The sequence below is a fragment of the Chiloscyllium punctatum genome, chromosome 17, assembly GCF_047496795.1.
Source record: "Chiloscyllium punctatum isolate Juve2018m chromosome 17, sChiPun1.3, whole genome shotgun sequence".
Lineage (NCBI taxonomy): Eukaryota > Metazoa > Chordata > Chondrichthyes > Orectolobiformes > Hemiscylliidae > Chiloscyllium > Chiloscyllium punctatum.
This window is the reverse complement of record NC_092755.1, coordinates 63,363,665-63,390,302: the sequence shown is the minus strand read 5'-3', so window position 1 is coordinate 63,390,302 and position 26,638 is coordinate 63,363,665. Positions and strand designations below refer to the sequence as shown.

At 37.4% G+C, this 26,638-nt stretch overlaps 1 protein-coding gene across 4 annotated transcripts in view; it reads left to right on the top strand.

The window, feature by feature from the left end:
* Positions 1-26,638, top strand: part of fbxw8 (F-box and WD repeat domain containing 8) — a 168,184-nt gene that overhangs the window by 81,917 nt on the left and 59,629 nt on the right. For all 4 annotated transcript variants that reach the window (XM_072587321.1, XM_072587320.1, XM_072587322.1 and 1 more), the window contains 2 exons: positions 15,605-15,801; positions 19,931-20,152. In XM_072587321.1, coding sequence (XP_072443422.1) covers positions 15,605-15,801; positions 19,931-20,152 — 419 coding nt within the window. The remainder of the gene's footprint in view (positions 1-15,604; positions 15,802-19,930; positions 20,153-26,638) is intronic.

Genomic DNA, 26,638 nt, shown 5'->3' with positions numbered 1-26,638 from the left:
CTAAGCTTGGATTTCTCCGTTTTAACTAACCTCTTCAAGCTTTTAACCTAACATTTAGGATCTGGAGCTTTCAAACTAATCTGCTTACACGAGGGTAACCTATATTTTAATTATTCTAAAGCATTCTTTTTTCACGCAGACCAACTGTTAGTAGAAATCCTGGCTGAAACTGGATTTGTCAAACTGAAACTTAGTTTTCCAAGCTGTAGTTGTTTCTTTTAAGCAAGAAAAATCACAATGTTCAGTATATTCTAACTGAAGCCTAATGCACTACACTGTTTACTCTCTCCATGTAAAACTCTCCTAATGTAAGCAAAGCCCTATTAACCTCTAAGAACTATACCTCTCATACAATTTTTAAAAAGAAATCTTCATGGCTACTGAAGTTCTTACAGCTGATCATTAAAGCTCTTCATGTACTCAGAAAACTGATATGCCACGAGTTCAAAATCCAGAAAAATGCTCTTAAAGTAAAGATCAGTCAAGCAACTTACATCGCAGTATGCAGGATACAGCTAGTAGTTAGGAAAACTAATAGAACATTTATAGTTTATTGAGAGGGGAGTTGAATGCAAAAGTAGGGATGTTAAGTTTCCATTATACAGAGCATTGGTGAAACGACACCTGGAGTACTGTACAGTATTGGTCTCTCCATTTAAGAATGGACGTATAAATGCACTGAAAGCAGTTTGGAGAAGGTTTACTAAAATAATACCTGAAATTGAACGTTGGTCTTATGAGGAATGGTTACAAAAAAATATTGCTTGATAGTACAGAGGTTTTCATCAGGAACTCAGGATAAGTTTAAAAATAATCACCTTCTTAAAATTGTCAGAGTGGCATAAGTAAAGTTTTACCAAGGCTTTAAGGCTACCTTTTTACACCTCAGTTAATGATAACTGGAGGACATTTATAGGGTAATATGTTGTACAGAAAAGGAAACAAAGTTTTCAAGAACCATAAAATTGCCACCAATTACTAATGTCATGATTGTTATGATGATCCTGATAACAGCTTACCTTTGTTTTTGGCTAGGCGATGGTTGTCACGTTTGTATTTTGCTCTTACTTTTCTGTTAGCAAGGTTATAAATTTGAAATAAATAGCATCTAAACACAAAGACAATACATAGTCATACTAACATTCTATAATAATACTTTATAATAGACAAAAGTGGAAACTTAATTTCTAGTTTAAATAATTAATGTAAATGACAATTATCATTCTTCATTAAGTCAAAGTTTGTTGGGGGATCCTGTAAGTAATAATATTAGTAGGTTCTACAGTCCTCTGAAGGGTAATTTTGTTTACAGCCCTGAGCTGTATATGCAGTGATTGAAGAAACATATCTTCTATAAAGTATTCCAAAATGCTGATTGTAATCAATTAACTAGGGAGATGCATTTAAGGGGATATCATTAGTTGGAAGAGATCTTGAAAGTACTGTATCTTAATTAACCTGCATTTTTCTGTCTATGCCAGATGTCAGCTCTTGTCATGCCTCGTGAAAATAATTATTTATTTAATCTTTGCAGTCTGTTTAACAGAAGTGAATTCATTCAATTGTATTTTAAACACCCAAAAATTAGATAATGGTTTTCTAGTTCTGTATTTTTTTTAGCCAGTTATTCTGGTATTGGTCTCTAATATATGTTTTCTAACCTCCACAATATTTCATCTTTATTAAATAGTGTATACATAATGAAGAGTCTAGAAGCTGGTGCAAATTCATAAGATCAAACCTTTTGACAGCATGACACTCAAGTTTTATCTCCGAGTTCTCACAACTTTAAGACATCACACATCAATTGGATTAAAAGCAACCCTAATTTGCTTAAGTAATTATCCATCTGTTAAATTACCAATCCAATCATTAATTGATTAAGAAAAAAATTGTCAAAATAACACAAACTATTATTGAAGCAGTGTTTTTCCTGAGCACTATTTAATTGCATCTGCAGGACAACGAATTTAGGACTGATGTTTACTTGCGTGAAGAGTGATTAATACCTGGAATAGTCTTATGGGTCACATAGTTGTGAAGTCCAATTTTTTTTTTGATTAGTCGCTTAAAATGGGAAAATATATTGCTTTTAACCAAGAAAACTGTAAAGAAAATGTTTGTAGTTCTAAAAACAAATGACTGGAACGTAGTGTTTTCCATAATATTGTCAGATTCAAGCAGTGAGCGACCATTCCAGACAAAATGGCACTGCTTGTATGTGTTTAGAGCATTTTGTCCAGAGACAGTCTTTTGATTAGTTTTTCAGTTGGGCTGGATTTATGCTCAGGAAGGTTCGGCATAGTAACAACAACTTGGTTAATTCTTGCACAGGTAGTCACAGCCTTGGGTATGGACAATATAATAGGAATTTTCAGCTTGTGAAGAGAGAACATCCATCTCTCTTTTCTCCTCCTGTGTGGAGAAGTAGAAGGAAAATATAGCTATCTGGCCACTGTCCATCATCTTTTCTCTATAATTTGTTCTATCTGCAAGTACTCAGTTGAGGCCCTTTAGAGGCACCAGTGAGTGAAAAACTAAGAATCACTGTTTCCACAAAGTGTGGAAGGATTGGTGCACTTTGTTTAAAACAAGTTACCTGATACTCAACGTAAGTGCTATTTAGATGGCTAGGAGAAAGTGAGGGCTACAGATGCTGGAGATCAAATTTGAAGAGTGTGGTGCCGGAAAAGCACAGCCAGTCAGGCAGCATTAAGGAACCCGAGAATTGACATTTCGAGTGTAAAGATTCCTCTTGAAAGGCTTATGCTCGAAATGTCAATTCTCCTGCTCTGTGGATGCTGCCTGTATTTTTCCAGCACCACACGCTTAGACTATTTAGTTGACTGCTGGTTAAAGCATTGAGGAAAGCTGAGTGAAAGATGGGCTGTAGCCAGGGGTTTGTGTACGAATGGAGGTTCAGCTGACAACAAGGAGCTGATTAATCTGTGACATGGTGACCAGTTATCGATGGCAAAGGCCTCAGCCTGTCAACAACTGTGATTGGTTCTCAGATAGCTGAACATGTTGGTGAATGAATGTTTAGGTCAAAAACTGCTGCATGACCAAAGAGGAGGAGTTAGGTTTTTGTACAACAGTAAAAAGCATTTCAAGCCTGAAGATAGCCATTTATTTCTCTTCATCACTTTCTGTAAGCAATGGCATTTAATGAAAAAAAAAGGCTTTTATGAATGTGAATCAGTCACCCTTTGCTTCTTGCAAAGAAGTGAAAGTATCTGGTGAAGGAAGATCAAGACATTGCGTCTACAATATCAACATATTGATGTTTGTATTGGGTCTGTATGATTGAGAATGTGTGGAAGTGAGGGGAGAGGTTATAAGTGGACAGGAATTTTAACAAATAGGGTTAAAAGTTGACCAATCGTTTTTTTTTATTTACAGCTAGAAACTATTTATTTCTAATAAATATATTTCTTGCTAAGTATAGAAACCTGATCCGTGTTTTCTGTCAATCTGGGTCTAAAAGCCAGGTAAATTAAGAAATTCTGTATGCTTTTTTAAATCTTTAATTTTTGTGACAACTCTGGGAGTAACCAGGCTTCATTTTACAGTGCGCTACCCCAGTGATATGCAGCAAGATTGGCAATTCAATTTGTCGATCTTCTAACATTGTTTTAAAAAAGTTTGATGTTAAAAAATAGTTGTTTTCTTGTCATTTGAAAAACCCTGTTATGTATATTCTTTTAACTTGAGTTAGATAGATATTATTGGACAATTTACTGGTTTTATTAAATTTTCACATTTGTGACCTCTCCAAGAATAATGGGGCTTGATTTTCAGTACATTACCCCAGTGACAGCTTTGAGGCAAAACTCTTAATTATTCAGGAAGCTTTTATGGAAGAAATACAGCCACAGCATTGTGTACATGAAAAAAAAAGGATCTGAGGAGGAGATGCAGTAAATTAACAGGATTATATTAGATGACAAAGTAAGAAATGGTGGTACTAAAGTAAGAAAAGATAATGTGTCCAACAGCATTTTAGTATACTGAGGGAAATCAGAAGAAAAGCAGAGGCTGTGATCACTGTCGTTAAAATATCCTTTAATGTGGAATTTGTGTTCGAGACCTGGAGAGCTCCCAATGCAAGCCCATCTGTTAAAAGGGAAGAAGCGGATAACCTTTATCTCAGTTAGATTAGATGGATAATAGCTGATCTTCACAGAACTGAATTTTCACTTTGGGGTTGGCAATGTTCCCTCTGATTTTTATTCCTGCCACGCGGACCACCAATGTCCATGCACAGCAGTGTCTAGTAGCAATGCATCAGCACGCTGATTTACGTGAGCGGAGGTTCCCAGTGGCTGCTTGGGGGAATGTGGTTAGAACCCCTTCAGCTGAAACACAACACAATTTTGAAGGACGTGGCCAATCAGTGGCCTTAGAGCATGCTTGTCATTTAATTTTAAAAATTATCAAGCCAGATTGCAGTCTGGGATCTGACGTAATAACACCAGTTGGGATCATACCACTATTCACTCTCTGATCAGTGAAAATACTTTTCCTGATTTGTTATTGAAAGCTCTCAATCGCATACTGCATTAGTTTGCAAGGGGACCATGATTAACATTAGAAAATGCTGATGGCCGGTAGGAGAGCAGATGTTTATGCTGCAATGTAGCAGGAAACAAGGGTACCTTAAGTTAAAGGTGTCCTCTGAGCAGATTACATTATTCTTCAAAACCAAAGATTGCCACAGTTACATTACCACTTTGAGGAGGGACCTCTCCCAGGATGACATGATATTATAGATGTTTCTATCTCCCTGTATTGGCTGTAGGGCAGTGGGACTAAGTTGAAAATGATACTGGATTGCTGGTCACCACCAGGAGGCTGTTTCTGTGCATTAGCCATGATTTAGCTGCCATGCTGATCTACCATTCACTTGGGAAATTTCAGTTAGCCTTAGAAGATTGGTTACAACGCATACATTTTAATTGTGTTGGTTGCTTGCTGTTTTTCAATAAGTTGAATAATTGATTTATTTTAAGGGTATTGCACTTCTAACTTGTGCAGTTGGTTTGTAGCTAACCACAATGTTGTTTATGGATAATCCAGGACGTGGGCTATAGTTTCTAATGTTAATCATGGTCCCCTTGCAAACTAATGCAGTATGCGATTGAGAGCTTTCAATAACATAAATCAGGAAAAGTATTTTCACTGATCAGTGAGTGAATAGTGGTATGATCCCAACTGGTGTTATTACGTCAGATCCCAGACTGCAATCTGGCTTGATAATTTTTTTTTGTTCTAATGAGGTAATCTTTCACTGAAACATAAACAGGCAGTGCTGCAGATTTATTTTAACAATAAAACTGAAGTTTATTACTCTAAGAAATTAAGATAAAATATAATAAACCCAAACTATTTACGTATAATTTAATGAATATATTTACAAAAATTAAAACATTTCAAAACAGGCGGCCAAATACAAATCCACTAATTTCTAGTAGCAGTCCTTTAGAGGACTCACACAAGAGAGAACTTATTTCTCTTTCACACCCACAGCATTTCATTTAACTGTGGCTTCAATTCCCCACAGTGAGAATCAGATAGCTGCATCCTAGAGCCTGCATACAACTGAGGTTGGATTTTCTATATGCAAAAACCCCCTCTACGGACCTTAATCAAACACTCTGCTCTGGAACTTTTAAACTTAACTCCTGACACTGAGGTAATCTCTTTGCTAATGGTAATAAGCTACCTCCCTCTTCTAGGAGCAATTGTCTTACACGTCCAACTTCAACCAGAATGTATGCCCTAAACTGGATTTAAAACACTTTTCTCCGAGTTATGGGTGTTTCCACTAAGGCCAAAATAAAATTCCAGAATCTTCTATGTGAAAGTGCAATGCACTGCACTGTTTGCTTTGTTCACGCATAAACGTCTGATGAAAACAAATCCCAATAATACTCCAGGAATTCTAATATTGTACTTACAAAGAAATCACAATGGCTACAGAAACACTCAAAAGTTAATCATTAAATTTTATGATATTAATTCAAAATTCAAAAAATCTGAAAAGCTATATGAAAAAATTATATAAAGCACATACCTTATACAACTAGTATGCAAAAGTGTAAAGACATCATCAAAAGATGGTGTTTCAATTGTAGAATAATGATTAGGTGTTATGTTGGAAGCAAAATCCATAATTTCTTAAATGTAATTACTTTTAGCATTTATACAATATATTTTTCAAGAAAGGAGTGAGAACAATAGTCTACGAATGGAGTAAGTTAGAAATCTTCAGAATTTGAGGGCTAGTAGCACAAAGATGGTTATTGTTTACTTTGCAACAGGTGCTGATAGTTACGTGTCTACTTTTTCAGTCATAGTTCCAAGTAAGAAACCTGCAGGAATAAAAAGGCTAAATAATATGAAATAGAAGAATGAAAAGTCCATTACAAATGTCAAGATTTATTTTTAAAACAAGCTACATTGTAATTATCAAGCTTAATGTGTTTGAGACCTTGTACACACTTAAACACTGGATTGTTAATTATACCTGATGTTTTTGTACTTCATTTTACAGCAGAATTTTTCTGAGAGGTCATTTGCTGGTCAGTGGTTGAAACAGCGTTTAATATTGGTACTTCACCATGGAGTGCACCCAAATTTGATTGTGCTAAATATATAACAAAAATGACGTTAAATGTTAAATTGTGAAATAAATTAGGTAATAAAGGAGACATTACTGTATATCAAGGAGTACTGCATTCCTGTGCTCAGTAATGTTTAGACTCCTCTGGGACTACATTTTATAATATTGGATTTTACAGTTGTATTCCAGTTGAGCAGCCGCCTGCCACATGTGGAGGCTGCCATTGCAATGGAGATGCCCTCCTTGAACCAGGTACGGCAGGTTTCACCTGAACTTTGATGGAACTTACCAGCCTGTAAATGTTGACCTGTAAATGCAAGGATGCTTCCTCCTTGAGGCAGCATTGCAGTATTCAAACTGCCTCAACAGTACCTAGCACTCCTAATGGAATTGTTGGTGTTCCAGAGCTGCATGCCATTTAGATTGGCAGAATTGGTAACTCACCTGTCATCCTTAATAAAGCCATTGCCTGTGGAAAGACTCCACTTCGAATCTGCAGTCTGTAAATATGGCCTCTGCCCCCAGTCCCAATGTTAGTCACCCAAATTCTTTTAGATATTCCAGTTTACTGTGATATTTGTGTGTATTTGTTGTGTTCTCAATGATGATATGCACCAACATCTGCATTATTCTGTTTCTAAAGATTAATTTTTTTAAAAATGACCTGGTTAAATACCTGTGCATCTAGAAAATTTCATTTTTTCTTGGGTTATAGTTTGCATAGGCAAAATTATTTGCCAATCAAGGAGTTTAGCCCTCTGATTTCACATTGTTATGTTTGCAAATACTGCTTACTGACGCAGAATGGTCTTTGTTTAAGCCATGGATCATAATTATATGCTCCCAATTATTTCTCAATTGTTTCTTGTGAGAGAGCATGGAGCAGATTTCAGCAGAGCGGGCATCACAGCGCATTTGCTCTTAAATATCGAGAAGAATGACGACAGCGAAATAAAAATAGGATTGAGAGAGAGAAAAGGGCAGAATGGAAAAATAAGAAGGAAGTTAACATTTAAAAGAGAACTAACAGCAATTTACTGCTTGCAAGAATGAGCTTGAATAATTTAAATTATTCTCTTTCTGTGTGAGCAAGTTTTATTGGTGTTGCTTTAACGATTATTAGATTATTAAAAATGGACTTGAACTATTGAGTTCCAGTCATTGCAAAGCAAATTTCAATATTTAGGATCTTCTGGTGGTCATGCACATTATAACATTTGTATCAGTAACGCTATTATCTTTGAGCGCACTGTGGCCCGTTCCTGTATAACTGATGCTCAGAAGCTGCAATATGTTAAACCTGTGTTACTTTGTACTTGGTGAAAGATTGTATCAGAGTGCTTGTTCTTTGAAATCTAATTGCTTTGCAGGTTTGTCATGAAGTAAAAGAGCACACCTGCCATCAACAGGAATGGCAAAAAATCATTCATCCTGAAATGAAATGCCAGTTGAAACCCTCATTGAAACAACATGAAATAAGTCTCACAGCATATAAAAGAAACCTGAGTTCAAGCAATAAAAGGGAAAGGCAATATTGTTAATTATGTTTGAGGAGCCAATAACTACTACATGAAAAAGAAACTGAGACACTACAAACTTGCTTTTAATTCTAGCTTCCTGGGAAAGCTTATAAATTATTCTTTAAGATTTATACTCTGCTGTGAACCTTGGTGAAATTCAGCATAGTGCTTTGTACATTTAAAAATAAGTCTTCAATCCAAAGATCTGATTTAAATACATCTATGAAGATGGATGTTTGATGTGTAGCAAATTTGATGGATTTTAAAAGAATTTTGGAGTAGGACAGAAGATTGTCTGTCTGCCAGCAATAGTATTTTGACCATAAATGAAAGAGTATTAATTGCTCCATCATACCATATGTTGAGGTTACTTGGATATTTTTCAGCCTACCCTTTCATACAAATACAATGCAATGCTTTAGTCATTAGCCATTACATTTTCAGTCAAAATTCCTCTATTCATTCCTTTAATTTTCTTTTGCAAACACCGGGATTTCATGTGCCCCTGCCACGCTGATATATAATTTGTTATGATTCCAAGTCTTTGAGTTTAGTGATCTTCTGCAACAAGCAAAGGAGGGAGCGAGGTGATTTATTTCAATGACTGTGTCAGGCACAAAACAGACATTAATTATTGATTGGTAAGTTGTAAGCTGAGACTTGGCTAGAGTTGATTATGTCTGGCTATCAGCAAAATGTCATCATCAGACGCATTAGTTGTGAGGATCAAATTGGGACAGTGTGTGGTACAGAATTATAGAAAATACTTTCTGAAATGATAAAACTGATTCCCTGGCTGAACAAATACTGTTCAACACAGGCCAAAGTTATTTTGGAGGATCATTATCATGTTTTGTGCTGAAACAAGTAATTGCCAATCTTTCAAGTGGCAAATCCCTTTAAACACTCTGACTAATTTGAACTAGTTTTGAGTTTGAAGTTAAAACCGTAGAGCAACATGAAACATCACAACAAACTTTTCCAAAAACTGAAGCTCTCATAACAGATAATGCATGACGTGGGCATTTTAAATTCAAACAGTTCTTAAGTAAAAAGCCAGTTTTTCTTGACTTCGTATAAATCACACATCATCATTTTTGGGATGATTGTGATTCCTGTTCATGTATTTTAGCAAACGAAATCTGGGTAAGAGCATACAAATTGTGGTTATGTACTCAACTAATTCTAAAAATTACCTTGTGTTAACTTAGTATTTATTTCTTGCCATGCACATTAATATCCTTTGGATGGACATTTAAAAGACTAAAGTTAAAGTTCTTAGTCTATTTGGACTTGTAATTTGAAAAAGGCTGAGTGGTGAGGTAAAATAAGGGGGTAACAAAGCTGCTGAAGTCCACTTTTACACTGCTAAAATGGTAAATGACAGAAGAACGGAGTACAATGCACAGTAGAGTTTCTCCATTCATTTAGTTTTAGATGGAGTTTCTGGAAGCAGCATAATGCATTCTGAAAACATGTTGTGTTTCACCCCACTGCATATGGTCCGGAAGCAAATAGGAGCAATGTTTCTTAATTTCTGCTAAATTAACAATAACATTTCTGTTTCAGAAGATTTCTTCGTATATTCTGAAATACTCTGCATTCTATTAAACTATTAAATTAACAATTAAAATGAAACATTCTTGTTTTGTACAAAGGAAACAGTGACTTATAAATGTTGACGTGGAGTGAAAATTTAGTTAGATCTAGAGAAAACATCTGGGACCTTGATGAACAATAGGATCAACTGTGCACTTTCTGAACAAATGAGCTGGTAGGATTAATGAATAAGTAGAATAAAGGTGAGTTAGAGTTGGTAAATTCAATGTCAAATTTGCTACAGAAAGAAATAATATGAAGCAGATAAATATTGGACAAAACATAATGGTGAAAAAAGAAAAAGTAAGAGTTTAAAAATTGCTATACTTTAAGCCTTCTTACAACAATCACAATTTTAAGGAATGAGACTCCACACTTCTAAATAAAGGTTTGACAAACATAATGGACAGTAAAAAAGGTAAAAAATTTAAAATTGCTAAACTTAAACTTTCCAACAGCAATCACAATCTTAAGGAATGGGAATCCACACTTCTCATTTTTACTCTCTTGACTACCCTCTTAACAATGATCATATTGTTTAATGTGTTTCACTATTCATTGTTTGTCTTGCCTTTCTGGTAGAAGTTTAATGAGTAATTCATGTACAAATGCAGAAACTTCATTGAAATGAGGTAGAAGTTACAGGTGCAATGTTATTGTTGCAAAGACTACTATCAACTCTGTGCTCAGTTGCTCGCCTTCAAGCAAGAAGGTTGTGGATTAAAGCTTCATTCAGGACTTGAGTGTGAACAACAAGCCTGAAGTTTCAATGCAAAACTGTATAGGAGTGTTGTTTATTTAAAGGCACTATATTTTAGATGAAATGTTAAATCCCAGGTCTGTGAAACATCCCATGGCAATATTTCAAGGAAGAGTAGTAGAGTTGTCCCTTGTGTCCTGGCCAGCGTTAATCCCTCAATTGACAACACAAAAACAAATTATCTAGTTATTACAAGGTTGCTGCTGTTGGAGCTTGCTGTATGCAAGAATGACTAAATTTTTAAAAAAGTCATTGGCTAGAAAAAATTTTAAGACATCCAGTGGTAGTGAAAGCTGCTGTATAAGTGCAAGTATTTTAATGGCAGAGCACTGTTAGTTATCTTTGTGATAATTCTCAACACTTCAACTCCTCCTCCCCCTCCATCAAGAACATGCAGGTCCTAGGCCTACTCCATTGGTAAACTGTTACCACCTGACGCCTGGAGGAGGAATGCCTTATAATTCGTCTTGGGACTCTGCATCCACACAAGATTTCCCCTCCCCCTACATTATCCCAGTCCCAAGCCTCCGACTCAGCACCACCCTCCAGACCCGTCCATCAACACTCCCCCCACCCCCCCGCCTCCCCGCCCCCGAACTATCTCATTATCTCTCACCTTCATCCACCTATTGCTTTCCCAGCTACCTGCCCCTGAACCCCTCCCATTTATCTCTCAGCCCCAACCCACAAGCCTTATTTCTCATGAAGGGCTTATGCCTGAAACATCAATTCTCCTGCTCCTCAAATGCTGCCTGACCTGCTGTGCTTTTCCAGCACTACACTCTCGACTCTGAGCTCCAGCATCTGCAGTCCTCACTTTCTCCTCCTTACTGATCTGCACATCATGTTAACTGTGCATCGTTCTTTGTTCTCACTACTTTGGTCCACCTTGATCGGACTAAATTTTCCTGAGTATGAAGGATTGAAAAGAAATCGGAATGGAGAACAACAATTGATACCAGACAAACCAAGGGCAAAATATAGTTTGCAGTTTTAGTCACCACACTATAGGAGGCTGTCGAGAGGGGACAAAAGAGGTTTACCATAATGTTACTGGAAACAAAAAATGCTGGAAATCACCGCGTGTCAGGCAGCATCCATGGACAGAGAGCAAGCCAACGTTTCCAATCTAGATGACACCTCTGATGAAGAGTCATCTAGACTCTGTCAGCTTGCTGTCTTTCCATGGATGCTGCTTGACCCACTGTGATCTCTGGCACTTTTTGTTTTCAGTATAGATTCCACATCTGCAGTAATTTACTCCTTTACCAGGATGTTGCCTACATTGGCATGATTTAGCTATTAGGAGAGTTTGGGTAAACTTGGTTTGTTTTTGCTAGAAGGTCAGAAGCTGAGGTGTGACCTGATAGAAGTATATAAAATTATGAGAGGCATGGGTAGGACAGATAGTCTGGACTCTTTTTTTTTTTCCCCCCAGGGTGAAAGTGTAAAATACTAGGGGCATAGGTTTAGGGTAAGAGGGGGAAAGTATAATGGAGATACATGAGGTAATTTCTTTTTTACAGAGGGTGGTATGTGCCTGGAACACACTGTCATGAGAGGTGATAGAACAGCAATGTTTAAGAGGTATTTAAAAAGATACATGAATAGGCAGCGACTGCAGGGGCTAGACAGCAGCCTGATCCGTGGAATTAATTACAGTGTTTCTGCAGTTCAAAGTTGTTGAGGTAGAATCTGAGGTATAGATATTGCAGGGAATCAAAAAATGAAAATGTTACTTGGACACTTTTGACTCAGGAGCCAGCCACACTCCTGAAGTTAACAAGTTGTACAGGTCCAGCAGCCGGGATTGGCAAGGTATGATTGCGAGTCAGGCAGTTAAGGTTACAAACACAAACAGAAATTGCCAGAGAAACTCAACAGCTATGTCAGCATCTTTGGAGATAACAAAGTTAACATTTTGAGTCCATGGTCCAAAAAGAGTGTAGGAGGCCCGTTTCAGAACTTACACTGGATGCATGCTGAAGGAACGTCGGCCTTTGAACTTATTGAGCTGTAATAATGCCCTTGTTCATTGTGCGGATGAGAGAAAAGTCTATAGGAGAGATAGGCAAAGTGACCTTGGCACTGTGGTACAGAAAAACCTTCCAAATGGAGAAATTGAAAAGGAATGTGGTCATAGTGTGTAATATCATCAGGGGATTAGATACTCTTCTTTGCAGCCATGACTGAGCGTTACACAGGTGTTACCATCACAGACCCCTGAATAAAGACCCTCTTTGAGGCTGGAGAAGAACTTGAAGCAGGAGAGACAGGATTTAGTTGTCATGGTCCACTGAAGAACTGACCTGGGAATTAAGAGAATGTTTTGCTAAGGGACTGAGAGAAGCTAGGTCAGAATTAATAATCACAACCTTAAAACAGCAATAATCTTCGAATTTCTACCCAAACCCTGTACCAATGCATGTGTGTGTGTGAGCGAGAGTGCCACATGAATCAAAACACCTGCCTCCTACACTCTTTTGGACCATGTAGTCAATTCTCTGATCTGCTGCAGCCTGAAAAATCCAAGTCCTGGTGAGTTGTTCTAAAATATACTTGAATCAGATATCCTTGCCCCAGTAAAATTATCACCTCATTCTGCTTATCATCCGTAATTTGTCAAAGTATGGAGATAGTTTGTTAATTAGTTTGCTCACACTAAGTGGAATCAAGAGGGTTCAGTATCAAAACTGGGATAGTGAGGGAACTGGGAAGGCTAGAATTTGTCCACCACCTGATGCTGCCTGCCTTGCTGTGTTCTCCCAGCCTCCGGCTTGTCTACCTTGGATTCCAGCATCTGCAGTTTTATTTTGTGTCTGAGGAAGTAAGCCGCAGCACTGTAACTTTAAGCCCTAGTACCAGGAGGATCTGGAGCCTCAGGAGGGCCCATCACGTGAATTATATAACCTTGTCAAACACGAAACTCCATACTCTAACTTGGACAGTATTCTCTTGAATAGCAAATCTCACTCATTTTGTTGGCTGCAGGCATCTCATCATCACCAATTAGTCTGTTAAATTCTGGGCTGCAATTTAAACTCCAATCCAATATTTATTCATTCATTTGTGACTTTAACAACTAAGCCAACCAGAGATAGAGCAGTAATTCGGGAAACGTAAGTTCTCAAAGCAGGGCAGTGAGTACACAATTGTCTACATTTTTTTGTGTTTTCTGCTTCCATTCGGACAGCAGAGTAACTTCGTTTGATGCATGCCATGGGCACTGAATGCTGCTATTTATGAATACTTTCCAAGCCTCAACCCACAGCATGATTAATTATATTATTACGTTCTGATAGGCCTAGATGGGGCAAGGCTCATTGTTTGTTAGGTAAAGGGACATGTGGTCTATTTATTTTTGCTATTAATGGACATTAATGTTATCTTCTACAATTTTCTGACTGGTTCCTTAAGTTGCCAATTATCGGTGGGTCCATCCTCTTCATTATGGTTTATATGGTTATTTTGTGATGTTTTGCTGAGATAACAGCATAGTTTGACATGTGCTTTACCCACTTGTTTTGGAAAGGATGTGTATGCTATCCAGACCCAATGATTGGTAATCTTGAGTTTACTGTCTCAATTTTCACTTAATTGGTGGAAGTTCTCATTAAATCAGACACTTATCATTGACCATTAGTACTGTCTTAGAGCTATTTGTTAGGGACTTTTTAAAATCTATGGTTGAATGGTTGGAAATAATTTCTTAACCTTTTTCAAAAACAAAAGGTACAGTTTGAAAAGTTGCTAAGAGTCTCAAAACTATATAAAATTAATACAGAAGATCACAAAGTACTAACCTAAACAGATTATTGTACAGTGTATGTCAAAAGAGTGAAAAGTGAAATATTCTTAGACATTCAGCCAATACATAGGTGAAAGGATTGTATAGTTATATACTAAAATATACATTGTTATTAAGTTAGTGATTTTTTGAGAAGATTTGTAGCTGAAATTAATGATAAGTATGTAAGTTAGCTTACTGAGCTGGAAGGTTTGTTTTCAGATGTTTTGTCACCATGACTTGGTAGCATCATCAGTGTCTCTGGTGAAGTGCTGGTGGTATGTCCCACCTCTCTCTTTATAGGTTTTGGTTTCTGAAGGTGGGTGATGTCATTTCTGTTTTTTTTTCAAGGGAAGGAGGATGGGAATCTAAGTCAATGTGTTTATTGATGGAGTTCTGGTTACAATGCCATGCCTCTAAGAATTCTCGTTCACGTCTTTGTTTCACCTGTCCTAGGGTATGTGTTGTCCTAGTCAAAGTGGTGTCCTATTTTGTCTGTATGTATGGAAACTAGTGATAGTGGGTCATGTCTTTTGGTGGAATCTTGGTGTTCATGTATCCTGGTGGCAAGTTTCCTGCTTGTTTGTCCAATGTAGTGTTTTTTTTTACAGTTCTTGCATGATTTCTTGTAAATGACGTTAGTTTTGCTGGCAGTATCTAATAGATCCTTTAGGTTCATTAGTCACTGTTTGTGTGTGTTGGTAGGTTTGTGGGCTACTGTTACTGCCAGCAAAACTAATGTCATTTACAAGATACCATGCACTACCTCTGACAAACACCAGGAAACTTGCAACCAGGATACATGAACACCAACTAGTCACCAAAAGACATGACCCTCTATCACTAGTTTCTATACATACAGACAAAGAAGGACACCACTTTGACTGGGACAACACACACATCCTCGGACAGGCGAAACAAAGACGCGCATGAGAATTCTGAGAGGCATGGCATTCTAATCGGAACTCATCGACTTAGATTCCATCTACCGTCCCTTGAAAATAAGAACTGGAAAGTTATTGAATCTCATATCAGGATTTCTTCATCCATTGAATTTTAAATATAATGTCCAAGATTAATGGGGACTGAGGAACTGCAGCATTAGGTTTAATCATGAAGTTTTCCCATTAATATGAGAAATGGTCTGCATTTTCTCAATGCATAACAGTTATTGGGTGATTGAATCTACAAAGTTAAAGATCTTTAAATGAAAATGTAGATGAATATTTTTGGAAGTCATACTGTTTGCATATACTTTCTGACCTTGTGATTGTAATCATTTTACTGATTCCGTTCTTTTTGTTTTTTTGCAGGTGCTATTGATGTGTGGAGCACAGTTCTTGCACGGGAACCAGTCCATCATTATCAGCATAGCCAGGAGATACAGGCTATAGCAATGGCATCAGATAGTGCTGTAATTGCAACTTGCTCAGGTTATCAAGTAAGATTGGAATCCTGTGATGAGAAAGGATATTGGAGGAAAGCACAGCGGTTTGAACTCCAAAAACTGGTGGGTTTGTGTTTCCATTGTATTTCTGCATTTTTCTTTGTATTTCATTTACTGCATTTAATGCATTCTGAGCTAATTCATTACCACAGATTCACAAAGTTTGTCTCTCACAGGTATCCCTTGGATGCCTTAACATCTTTCGTGGATTGAAGAATCCAAAGCAAGAACAATGATGAACTGATGAAACATATTTTGGAAAATAGATCAATACTAATAAAGCACAATAATTATATTCAAAGAATTATGTTCAAAAATATTCAATTAACTTCAATTTACTTTGAGAGTGCATTAACCACTATTATGAACAAAGACCAATTTAACCAATCACAGACCATGTACAAATTGCTCTATCAAGGCCAATTCATTCCCATCCTTTCAACAGGGAACCATTTAACTGGGAATTTTCAAGAAGGGTAACCATGTAAAATATCTCCCTAACACTTCAGATATAATCACACAAAACTCCAAATTATTAATAAAGATTTACCTCTCTGGATTGCTGTATTCAACAAATAATTCCTCCAATAATATTGGAATTATTACAATCATTTTAACTTATCCTCCAGTCAGTTGCTGGAAAAAAAGGCTAGTTTCGTGTTTTTCAACCATTTAAATTGACAAAGCATCAACTACTTTTGCTATATTCTTGCTATATCCAAGTTAATGTAGTGTTCTGCCACTAAAGCAAAGATATAGATTCATTTAAGGATGTTAAGTCAATATTTAATCTATTAAGAAACTGGAGGTATTGAGCTTCTGTTTCTTTTTCTGATGCTCAAGTGTCTTTTGTTGCGAGAGAGTTTGTACATGCCAAGTTATTGTCTCTTTTTTTTCAAGCGAGACTTTTACACATGCTAGAATCTGAAATATAGCTTGGAGATTATGTTTGCACTTGTGCAAATAGTATTGCTCGCATGGCTAGTAGCATTATTGAAGAAGTGCTGGATTAGTGGACAGTAGATGATAGAGAGAAAAAATTGATGCCAGCTGGAAATGTGATTGGGAAGTAATGTTTAATGATTGTTTACAGGCTGGAGGAAGGTCCTCGGGTCAATATTAGGACTACTATGTATCCATATTTATATTAATAATCGTGACTTGGATGCATAGGGCATAACTTCAAAATTTAAGGATGCCGCAAAGCGTGGATGAATTATGAGCTGAAGAGAATAGTAATCGTAACAGAAATTATGCCCTACAAATTCAATTTGGAAGAAGAAGGAAAAAGAAGTCACGAGAAAGAACAAAAAAGCCCTTGAGAAAAACTCAGACTCAGGAAGAGCTCTCTGGCAAGATGGGGTGTTATTTTGTGTCCTGCCTGTATTTATGCTCCATTTGAACCTTAGGCTATCCTTATTCTTCTAAATCTATCATGATATCACTCTTTTCCCTCCTTCCTTGTATGTTTGTCTAGCTTCCCCTTAAATGAATGTAAGATGTAGGAGCAGTAGGCAATTCAGCCCCTCGAACTTGTTCCACCATTTAATACGATTGTGGCTGATCTCATCTCAGCCTCAGCTCCACTTTCCTGCCCGCCCTCCATAACCTTTCAACCCATTATTAATTCAAAATCAGTGTTGTTAAGGAGATTAAACTTCAGTGAAGGGTGGGATGATGTTGGGTCTGGGGCTTTCTCAGAAGTGGAGAACAGCTCCAACCCAATATAGATCATCAGCTGAAAATAGGATAAAGGGCTACAAAGCGATGGTGTTAAGTGGCCTTTGTAGATTCTGGATTATATTCAGTGACTAAGCAGGGCACAATCACTCTTCTGAAGACCAATTCTTCTGAGGAAAGAGAGAGGAGATATAATGCATAGCAGAAAGCCCTAACGTGTAATCTTTGAAGCATCTAGCGCAAACATAAACTTAATGCATACTACATCACTGAAGCAGGAAGGCAGTTTTTTTTTGATGAGGTTACCTATACTTTGTTTAAAGTTAGTTGTATGTATGCAGGAACTGAAAGAAATGCTTTTCAGCACTAGTAGATGTGAGAAGCAATATATCTCAACAGGTGGCCAGGAAGTTACACTTTCTACATTATGTGATTATGTGAAATAGTTAATATCATAATTGTCTCCCATAGAAAACCATTTTGTTTGGTATTTATTGATTTGTCAAATTAGCTTATTGCAAGATCAAAATGTATTGAGAAACAGCCCTATAATCTTCATTTACCTGCTTTAAAGATACTGAATCACAAAATGAGGCAAACATCAGCTCTTGAAAGGGTTATATTCCCTTGCAATGCTATCAGAAACTCCCAAAAACTCACAAGCACTTTCAACTTTAGCTTTGATTTGATACAATTTATATATTCAACCAAGTTTTGTGCCATTTATTTCTTGTTGTGCTTTTCTGTTTCTGTGTAGTTTTAATGGCAAAATTAGTTTTTAGCACAAATGTTAAATGTGGACAGTGTAATATTTATTAACTTTCAGCAGAGCCAGATGAACTTGGAAGCATTCTACAATCTATGTAATTTCTACTGCATTTCATTGTAATTACAGTTAATTGATTTTGTACCTCACCATAGTGCTGGTACTTTGAACACTTTGTTAGCTGTGAAGTGCTGTGGGATATCCTGTGGATGTGAAAGACACCGTGTAAATGCCAGTTTCCTTTCTTTCATGGCATACATTATAATTCATGATTGAACAATTTATTGCAAAGGAAATGCTTGCTTTTGAAGTGCCATTTTGTTTGAAACATTGAGTACTACAATTCTGAAGATTTGAACACTTTAAAGTATTTTTCTGTCCTGCCACAATTGAGTTGTTAATTTATCCCTTTCAAGTTAGCGAAGCCAGCAGCCTGGCTAAAACCAATGCATAATGAAAGCAGATATTATCAGTTCTTTTCCTTTACTCAATTTAGTTAGCATTAAATTGAGAAAGGGGAAACAGAATATATTGTGTACTTTTGATAAAACCATGTGCAACACATTTATTAATGTGGGCCCACAGAGAACTATCTAAAAAGAATAAAACTCCAGTAGTGAAACCTTTCATTTAATTATAGAAGTCACTCATACATTTCTCTAATTATCAGGAATATCACAGGTGTTAGTTATCCCTCGAATCATTTAACCACGGTCACTCATTTAATCCTGCTGAGTTGCCATGACATCATTTTCTTGCCAAGAATTATTTTGGTTTGATTACCTAATGAGAAGAATATAAAGCTGGCTTTGTGCCAGCCTGGGTCTGTATTAGCACAGTTCTTTGATTTAGTATACAGAAAAAAGTGGTTAGATAAGACAAATAAAGAAATATCCACTGCATTTGGAAAGGACCAAAGGTGATACAGCAAAGCCTTAATTATCCACATAACCAAGATTACCTCAGTAAGCAGGTTAACTGCCAGATAATCAATACTCCCTGAATTACACCACAGATTAGTACTGTGAATTTTGAATGTGTTGTAGCCTGTTTCTGCTGTTGCACTCCCATCTTTTGCTCTGTTTCTGCTGGCAAGGTTTACTTGTACCAGACAGCTGATCTGCCAGCCTAGACCTCTCCCATCTACCCGTTCATGATTGCAGCTGCAGGACCAATCATGAGCCCAAATGAGCAGGCCAAAATCAATATTGTTATGCTCAATACAATCTGCACGTGGTGGCATTGGAAGATTTTTGAACAGACAATTTTGATATTTATTTTTTAAGTTGACAGCTCTGAGTTCAGTGGAAATTGCCAATAGGATAGCTTGAAGTGACTACATGTATCCTTCAGTGCCCATCTCTGTAAGCTGGTGGGAATGTCATCTGTGCTTGAATAGTAATTTTAGGCCAACTTTCTTGTGTGTGTTGAAGTGGGTGTGTGATTTTTTTTTTGAGCTGACAGATAAACTATTCTAATGCCAGCTGATCTTAGTGCTAGAAGAGTTGAATGGAGTTGAAATTAAACTACCACCTGCCAGTCTCTCATTATTCCATTATTCTTGAAAATAGTTAAGAGTTTGAATAATAGAGGTTATATAGTTTGAATGGGGGTTTAATTCTGTTCCTAAAAAGCAAAACCACACGTGGGAACCATGTTTAGTTGATAATTTGATTTCTATTTTTTGGCTTCTGAATTGTAATCCATAAAAATGCCGAAGACTCTTTTTATCTTGTTATTTTCCAGGTTAGCTATCTTCAACTTGTTCCAGGTGCTCCTCTAAATACAGATGGAAGTCAACCAGCAGTAGCAGCAGCTGAAGATACTGTTTACTTACTCAACCCTGATGCAGAACCAAAGGCACTTCACTCCATCTATGGAAATACAGTGACCTGCCTGGATGTGTCCACTAATCAGCTTGCCTGTGGTGTCAAAAGTTTTGGTTGGATAATTAGCCACGGCAACAAGGTATTTATTTTCCTGGTTCTACAATGAATAGTCAATATTTAAGAAAGATGACAATGCTTATAATATTTAAAGATCTGACAAAGTACTAGATAGAACATAGAATATTATACATGATAAACTAGAATACACTTTATGCTTGTACTTAGTGCTACATTTATGTTCCAACTTGTATCTTGAATTATCTTAAACTTTTTTTGTTGGATTTAGATGACAATATTTTGCAGTATCTGTACTTTTAAGTAGTATTCCTGGGTGATGTGCAATTTCCATTTTGCTTCTTTGAAATCCTATTAATCTTATCTTATGGTTTATCGCTATAAAAGTAAGCAATTCTTTTTGTAGTTTCAGGATTTGTGATTCATCAATAATTTTACTAGCTCCATGTAAGGTACTTCATGAAATCAAACATAGAATTTAAGCAGAAATCAAACTTTTGCTTATATTTATATCCCTCATCCAAAATAGTGTTTTATTTTACATTTAGTTTTTAATTAACTTATAACCTATACTCAGACATAGAAACTAGGACTACTTTCATAGCTATCTGCTAATTTCATAACTATCTGCAAATCAGAAAATCTCAGTTAATTCTGTGACAATAATCTAATTTGTTTTAATACTCATACAGAGCTCTGAGACATGTTGCCACTGCAAATAAAATTATTTTAAAAAAACCTTTTAAGTAAGGAACAAATATCTAGTACTGTACTCTTAAATATATAGAGTACCAAAAACCTCTGAAGCTGGAAGTCCACACGAATTCGATGACACTATTATATAATAACGCTACATTCCTATAATTTCTAATCTTATAATCAGCCAAAAATTTTTAAATAACATTTCATACAAGGAGATTGAAGAAAAAGGGGAGGATTGAAAAAAACAACTCACTGGTACTTGAATTTTTCTAATCTTCCAATTCTGTCATAATTGTGAAACAATTCCATACTAGTCTATGTTCATATGGAATTGGAGCAAGGATAATTTCCTGTGATTTTAGTTTGTGCTTTGTTTCTTATTGGATCTGGGCTTAAGTGTGTACACAAATATTGCCCAAGCAGGTACTGAGCTCCAGCAAGATGAGTCGTTAGCTTAGTGATTGCATTGATTCTTTGGTTAACACTGAAACTTTTGAAAACTATATGTATATTAGTTAACAAATTGCATGTAATAACTATTCATCAGAATGCTTCATGAATAATGGATAATTATTGGCTGAAAATTAACAAACTGACATTTTTAGTGAATTCAATTTAGTTATATTTCCACATCCTGGGTATTGAGTCAGAATTGTATAGTGCAGAAGAATGCAGAAATGGATGGCTTTAGATTCTAGTGAATATTGTTATTTCCAGTTCAAGAAGTTGATAGTTATACATGTTCTGACCTTAATTCTCTTGATTTGGATGGGAATTTATTTCTTACAATAAACTAAATTCCAGTTTTAGCCTGAACTAGATAGTTTGACAAGATGGTTTTCTGGTTGGTTTTAAGTAGTCTGGTACACTATGGACTAAAGCAATACTAAATGGTGGGAACACTTAGCAGATCCGGCAGCATGTGTGGAGAAATAAAGTTAATAATTAAATGTTAATTATTTCTGTCTCCATAAATGCCACTGCATTTGCTGGATATTTTTCTGTTTTACGTTCAGATTTATACCTGCAAAACATTTGCGTTTGTATCATATGCACAGTGAATTCTCTCCATATAAAGCAGGTATAAAAAGATAATTGTTAGTGGTGTAACTTATGAACCCATTCACTCCATTCATAAATTTATAGAGATTAAAAACTCCAGATGTCCGTGAATGTGCTCAAAACTGTTGTGACTTTAACACACAGTAAGTGTTATGGAAAAATGTTAATTCCAACAAATTACCCTGCATTGTAATTTTCAAAATGTCACATTTTCTTCATCAACTGAGAAATCTTGAAAGCATAGTCCATGCTTAAATATAATTAATCCTATAACTAAACTAAATTCATTGTTATTGCGTTTCATACCTTATTTGTTACATAAATAATACTGAATGGCAAGCAGTTGATCACTGAATTTATCATATTTATAGACCTTCTAATGGGTTATACATCCCATATATAAATAATCCCCATATTTTACAATGATAAGAAGATAGCAATCTAAATGAAACAAATGTCAAAACCTATCAAAATTAACTTTCAGCAGTTAAGTAACTGCCACCTGGCTCAAAGTTAGTAATTCATGCTTGAGATGTATCTGTAATTGTTCCTGATAAATCTTCAGTCTCAGTGTTATGTTCTGAGGAGAGTAATTATCTTCGTCACTTTCAGTTACTACGATTAGGCTGCCACTTGATACATGTTGCCATTTGCACAACGAGATTAATGAATGCAACATTACTACAGATTTATAATGAAATTACTTGCAGCTAAGTGCATTTACCAAATATACATTGTAAAACTTTCCTTTTCCCCACTATATTTATCTTTGGAGATTCTGAATTACCCTTTCTAAATGGGTAATGCTAAATAAAATCACCAAGTGAATTGGGCTATGAGGAGATGTCCATTTTACTGACAAGAACTAATGTTATTCTTATTATTAACCCCGAGCTAATGAAATTTTCATATAGAGTCATAGAGATGTACAGCATGGAAACAGACTCTTCGGTCCAACCCGTCCATGCCGACCAGATATCCCAACCCAATCTAAAGTCCCACCTGCCAGCACCCGACCCATATCTCTCCAAACCCTTCCTATTCATATACCCATCCAAATGCCTCTTAAATGTTGCAATTGTACCAGCCTCCACCACATCCTCTGGCAGCTCATTCCATACATATATCACCCTCTGCGTGAAAAAGTTGCCCCTTTGGTCTCTTTTAATCTTTCCACTCTCATCCTAAACCTATGCCCTCTAGTTCTGGACTCCCTGACCCCAGGGGAAAGACTTTGTCTATTTATCCTATCCATGCCCCTCATAATTTTGTGAGCCTCTATAAGGTCACCCCTCAGCCTCCGACGCTCCAGGGAAAACAGCCCCAGCCTGTTCAGCCTCTCCCTTCAGCTCAGATCCTCCAACCCTGGCAACATCCTTGTAAATCTTTTCCAAACCCTTTCAAGTTTCACAACATCATTCTGATAGGAAGGAGACCAGAATTGCAGGCAATATTCCAACAGTGGCCTAACCAATGTCCTGTACAGCCGCAACATGACCTCCCAACTCCCGTAATCAATACTCTGACCAATAAAGGGAAGCATACCAAATGCTGCCTTCACTGTCCTATGTACCTGCTACTCCACTTTCAAGGAGCTATGAATCTGCACTCCAAGGTCCCTTTGTTCAGCAACACTCCCTAGGACCTTACCATTAAGTGTATAAGTCCTGCTACGATCTGCTTTCCCAAAATGCAGCTCTTCGCATTTATCTGAATTAAACTCCATCTGCCATGCAGTTTGCTTGTGTTTATCACCAATCAGAATTTAAATTGCAATTACTGATAAGACCATAAGACATAGGAGTGGAAGTAAGGCCATTCGGCCCATCGAGTCCACTCCGCCATTCAATCATGGCTGATGCGCATTTGAGCTCCACTTGCCAGCGTTCTCCCCGTAGCCCTTAATTCCTCTAGACAACAAGAACCTATCAATCTCGGCCTTGAAGACATTTAGCGTCCCGGCTTTCACTGCACTCCGTGGCAATGAATTCCACAGGCCCACCACTCTCTGGCTGAAGAAATGTCTCCGCATTTCCGTTCTGAAATGACCCCCTCTAATTCTAAGGCTGTGTCCACGGGTCCTAGTCTCCTCGCCTAACGGAAACAATTTTCTAGCATCCACCTTTTCAAAGCCATGTATTATTTTGTATGTCTCTATTAGATCTCCCCTTAATCTTCTAAACTCCAACGAATACAATCCCAGTATCCTCAGCCGTTCCTCATATGCTAGACCTGTCATTCCAGGGATCATCCGTGTGAATCTCCGCTGGACACGTTCCAGTGCCAGTATGTCCTTCCTGAGGTGTGGGGACCAAAACTGGACACAGTACTCCAAATGGGGCCTAACCAGAGCTTTATAAAGTCTTAGTAGTACATCTCTGCTTTTATATTCCAACCCTCTTGAGATAAGAGACAACATTGCATTCGCTTTCTTAATCACAGACTCAACCTGCATGTTTACCTTTAGAGAATCCTCGACTAGCACTCCCAGATCCCTTTGTGCTTTGGCTTTATTAAGTTTCTCACCATTTAGAAAGTAGTCCATTCCTATATTCTTTTTGCCAAAGTGCAAGACCTCGCACTTGCTCACGTTAAATTCCATCAGCCATTTCCTGGACCACTCTCCCAACCTGTCTAAATCCTTCTGTAGCCTCCCCACTTCCTCAGTACTACCTGCCTGTCCACCTAACTTTGTATCATCGGCAAACTTCGCTAGAATGCCCCCGGTTCCCTCATCCAAATCATTAATATATAATGCGAACAGCTGTGGCCCCAGCACCGAACCCTGCGGGACACCGCTCGTCACCAGCTGCCATTCTGAAAAAGAACCTTTTATCCCAACTCTCTGCCTTCTGTTAGATAGCCAATCCTCAATCCATCCCAGCAGCTCACCTCGAACACCATGGGCCCTCACCTTGCTCAGCAGTCTCCCGTGTGGCACCTTATCAAAGGCCTTTTGAAAGTCCAGATAGACCACATCCACTGGGTTCCCCTGGTCTAACCTACTTGTTACCTCTTCAAAAAATTCCAACAGGTTTGTCAGGCATGACCTCCCTTTACTAAATCCATGTTGACTTGTTCTAATCAGACTCTGCTCTTCCAAGAATTTAGAAACCTCATCCTTAATGATGGATTCTAGAATTTTACCAACAACCGAGGTTAAGCTGATTGGCCTATAATTTTCCATCTTTTGCCTTGATCCTTTCTTGAACAAGGGGGTTACTACAGCCATCTTCCAATCATCCGGGACCTTTCCTGACTCCAGTGACTCTTGAAAGATCTCAACCAATGCCTCTGCTATTTCCTCAGCAACCTCTCTCAGAACTCTAGGGTGTATCCCATCGGGGCCAGGAGATTTATCAATTTTAAGACTTTTTAACTTTTCTAGCACTATCTCTTTCGTAATGGCAACCATACTCAACTCAGCCCCGTGACACCCTTTAATTTTTGGGATATTACTCATGTCTTCCACTGTGAAAACTGACGCAAAGTACTTGTTAAGTTCTCCTGCTATTTCCTTATCTCCCATCACTAGGCTCCCTGCATCAGTTTGAAGTGGCCCAATGTCTACTTTTGCCTGTCGTTTGTTTCTTATGTACTGAAAGAAACTTTTACTATTATTTCTAATATTACTGGTTAGCCTACCTTCATATTTGATCCTCTCATTTCTTATTACACTCTTTGTTATCCTCTGTTTGCTTTTGTATCCTTCCCAATCTTCTGATTTCCCACTGTTCTTAGCCACTTTATAGGATCTCTCTTTTTCTTTAATACATTTCCTGACTTCCTTTGTCAGCCAAGGTTGTCTAATCCCTCCCCGGTTAATCTTTCTTTTCTTGGGAATGAACCTCTGTACAGTGTCCTCAATTATACCTACAAACTCCTGCCATTTTTGCTCTAGTGTCTTCCCAGTTAGCCTCTGCTTCCAGTCTATTTTAGTCAGTTCCTCTCTCATGCCCTCATAATTACCTTTATTCAACTGTAACACCATTACATCAGATTTTGTCTTCTCCCTTTCAAACTCCAGACTGAACTCTACCATATTATGGTCGCTACTTCCTAAGGGTTCCCTTACTTGAAGATCTTTTATAGAGTCTGGTTCATTGCAAAGCACTAGGTCCAGAATAGCCTGCTCTCTTGTGGGCTCCATGACAAGCTGTTCCAAAAAGCCATCCTGTAAGCATTCCATGAATTCCCTTTCTTTAGATCCACTAGCAACATTATTTACCCAGTCCACCTGCATATTGAAGTCACCCATGATCAATGTAACCTTGCCTTTCTGACATGCCTTCTCTATTTCCCGGTACATGTTGCGTCCCTGGTCCTGACCACTGTTAGGAGGTCTGTACACAACTCCAATTATGGTTTTTTTGCCTTTGTGGTTCCTCAATTCCACCCACACAGACTCTACATCATCCGACGCTATGTCATTCAATACCATAGATTTAATTTTGTTCTTAACTAACAAGGCAACCCCACCCCCTCTGCCCACCTCTCTGTCTTTTCGATAAGTCGAAAAACCATGGAGGTTTAACTGCCAGTCCTGACCCCCCTGTAACCAAGTCTCTGTGATGCCTACTACATCATAATCATTCACTATTATCTGTGCCATTAATTCATCGGCTTTGTTATGAATGCTACGAGCATTCAGGTAAAGTGCCTTAATGCTAACTTCCTTATTAGAGATGTTGTAAGTCATATGTCCTAAGTTATCCTTGCTTTTTTCTGCATTCTCAGTCTGCCTCAATTTTAAATCCGCCTGGAAACATGCTATCCTGCTGCTTAT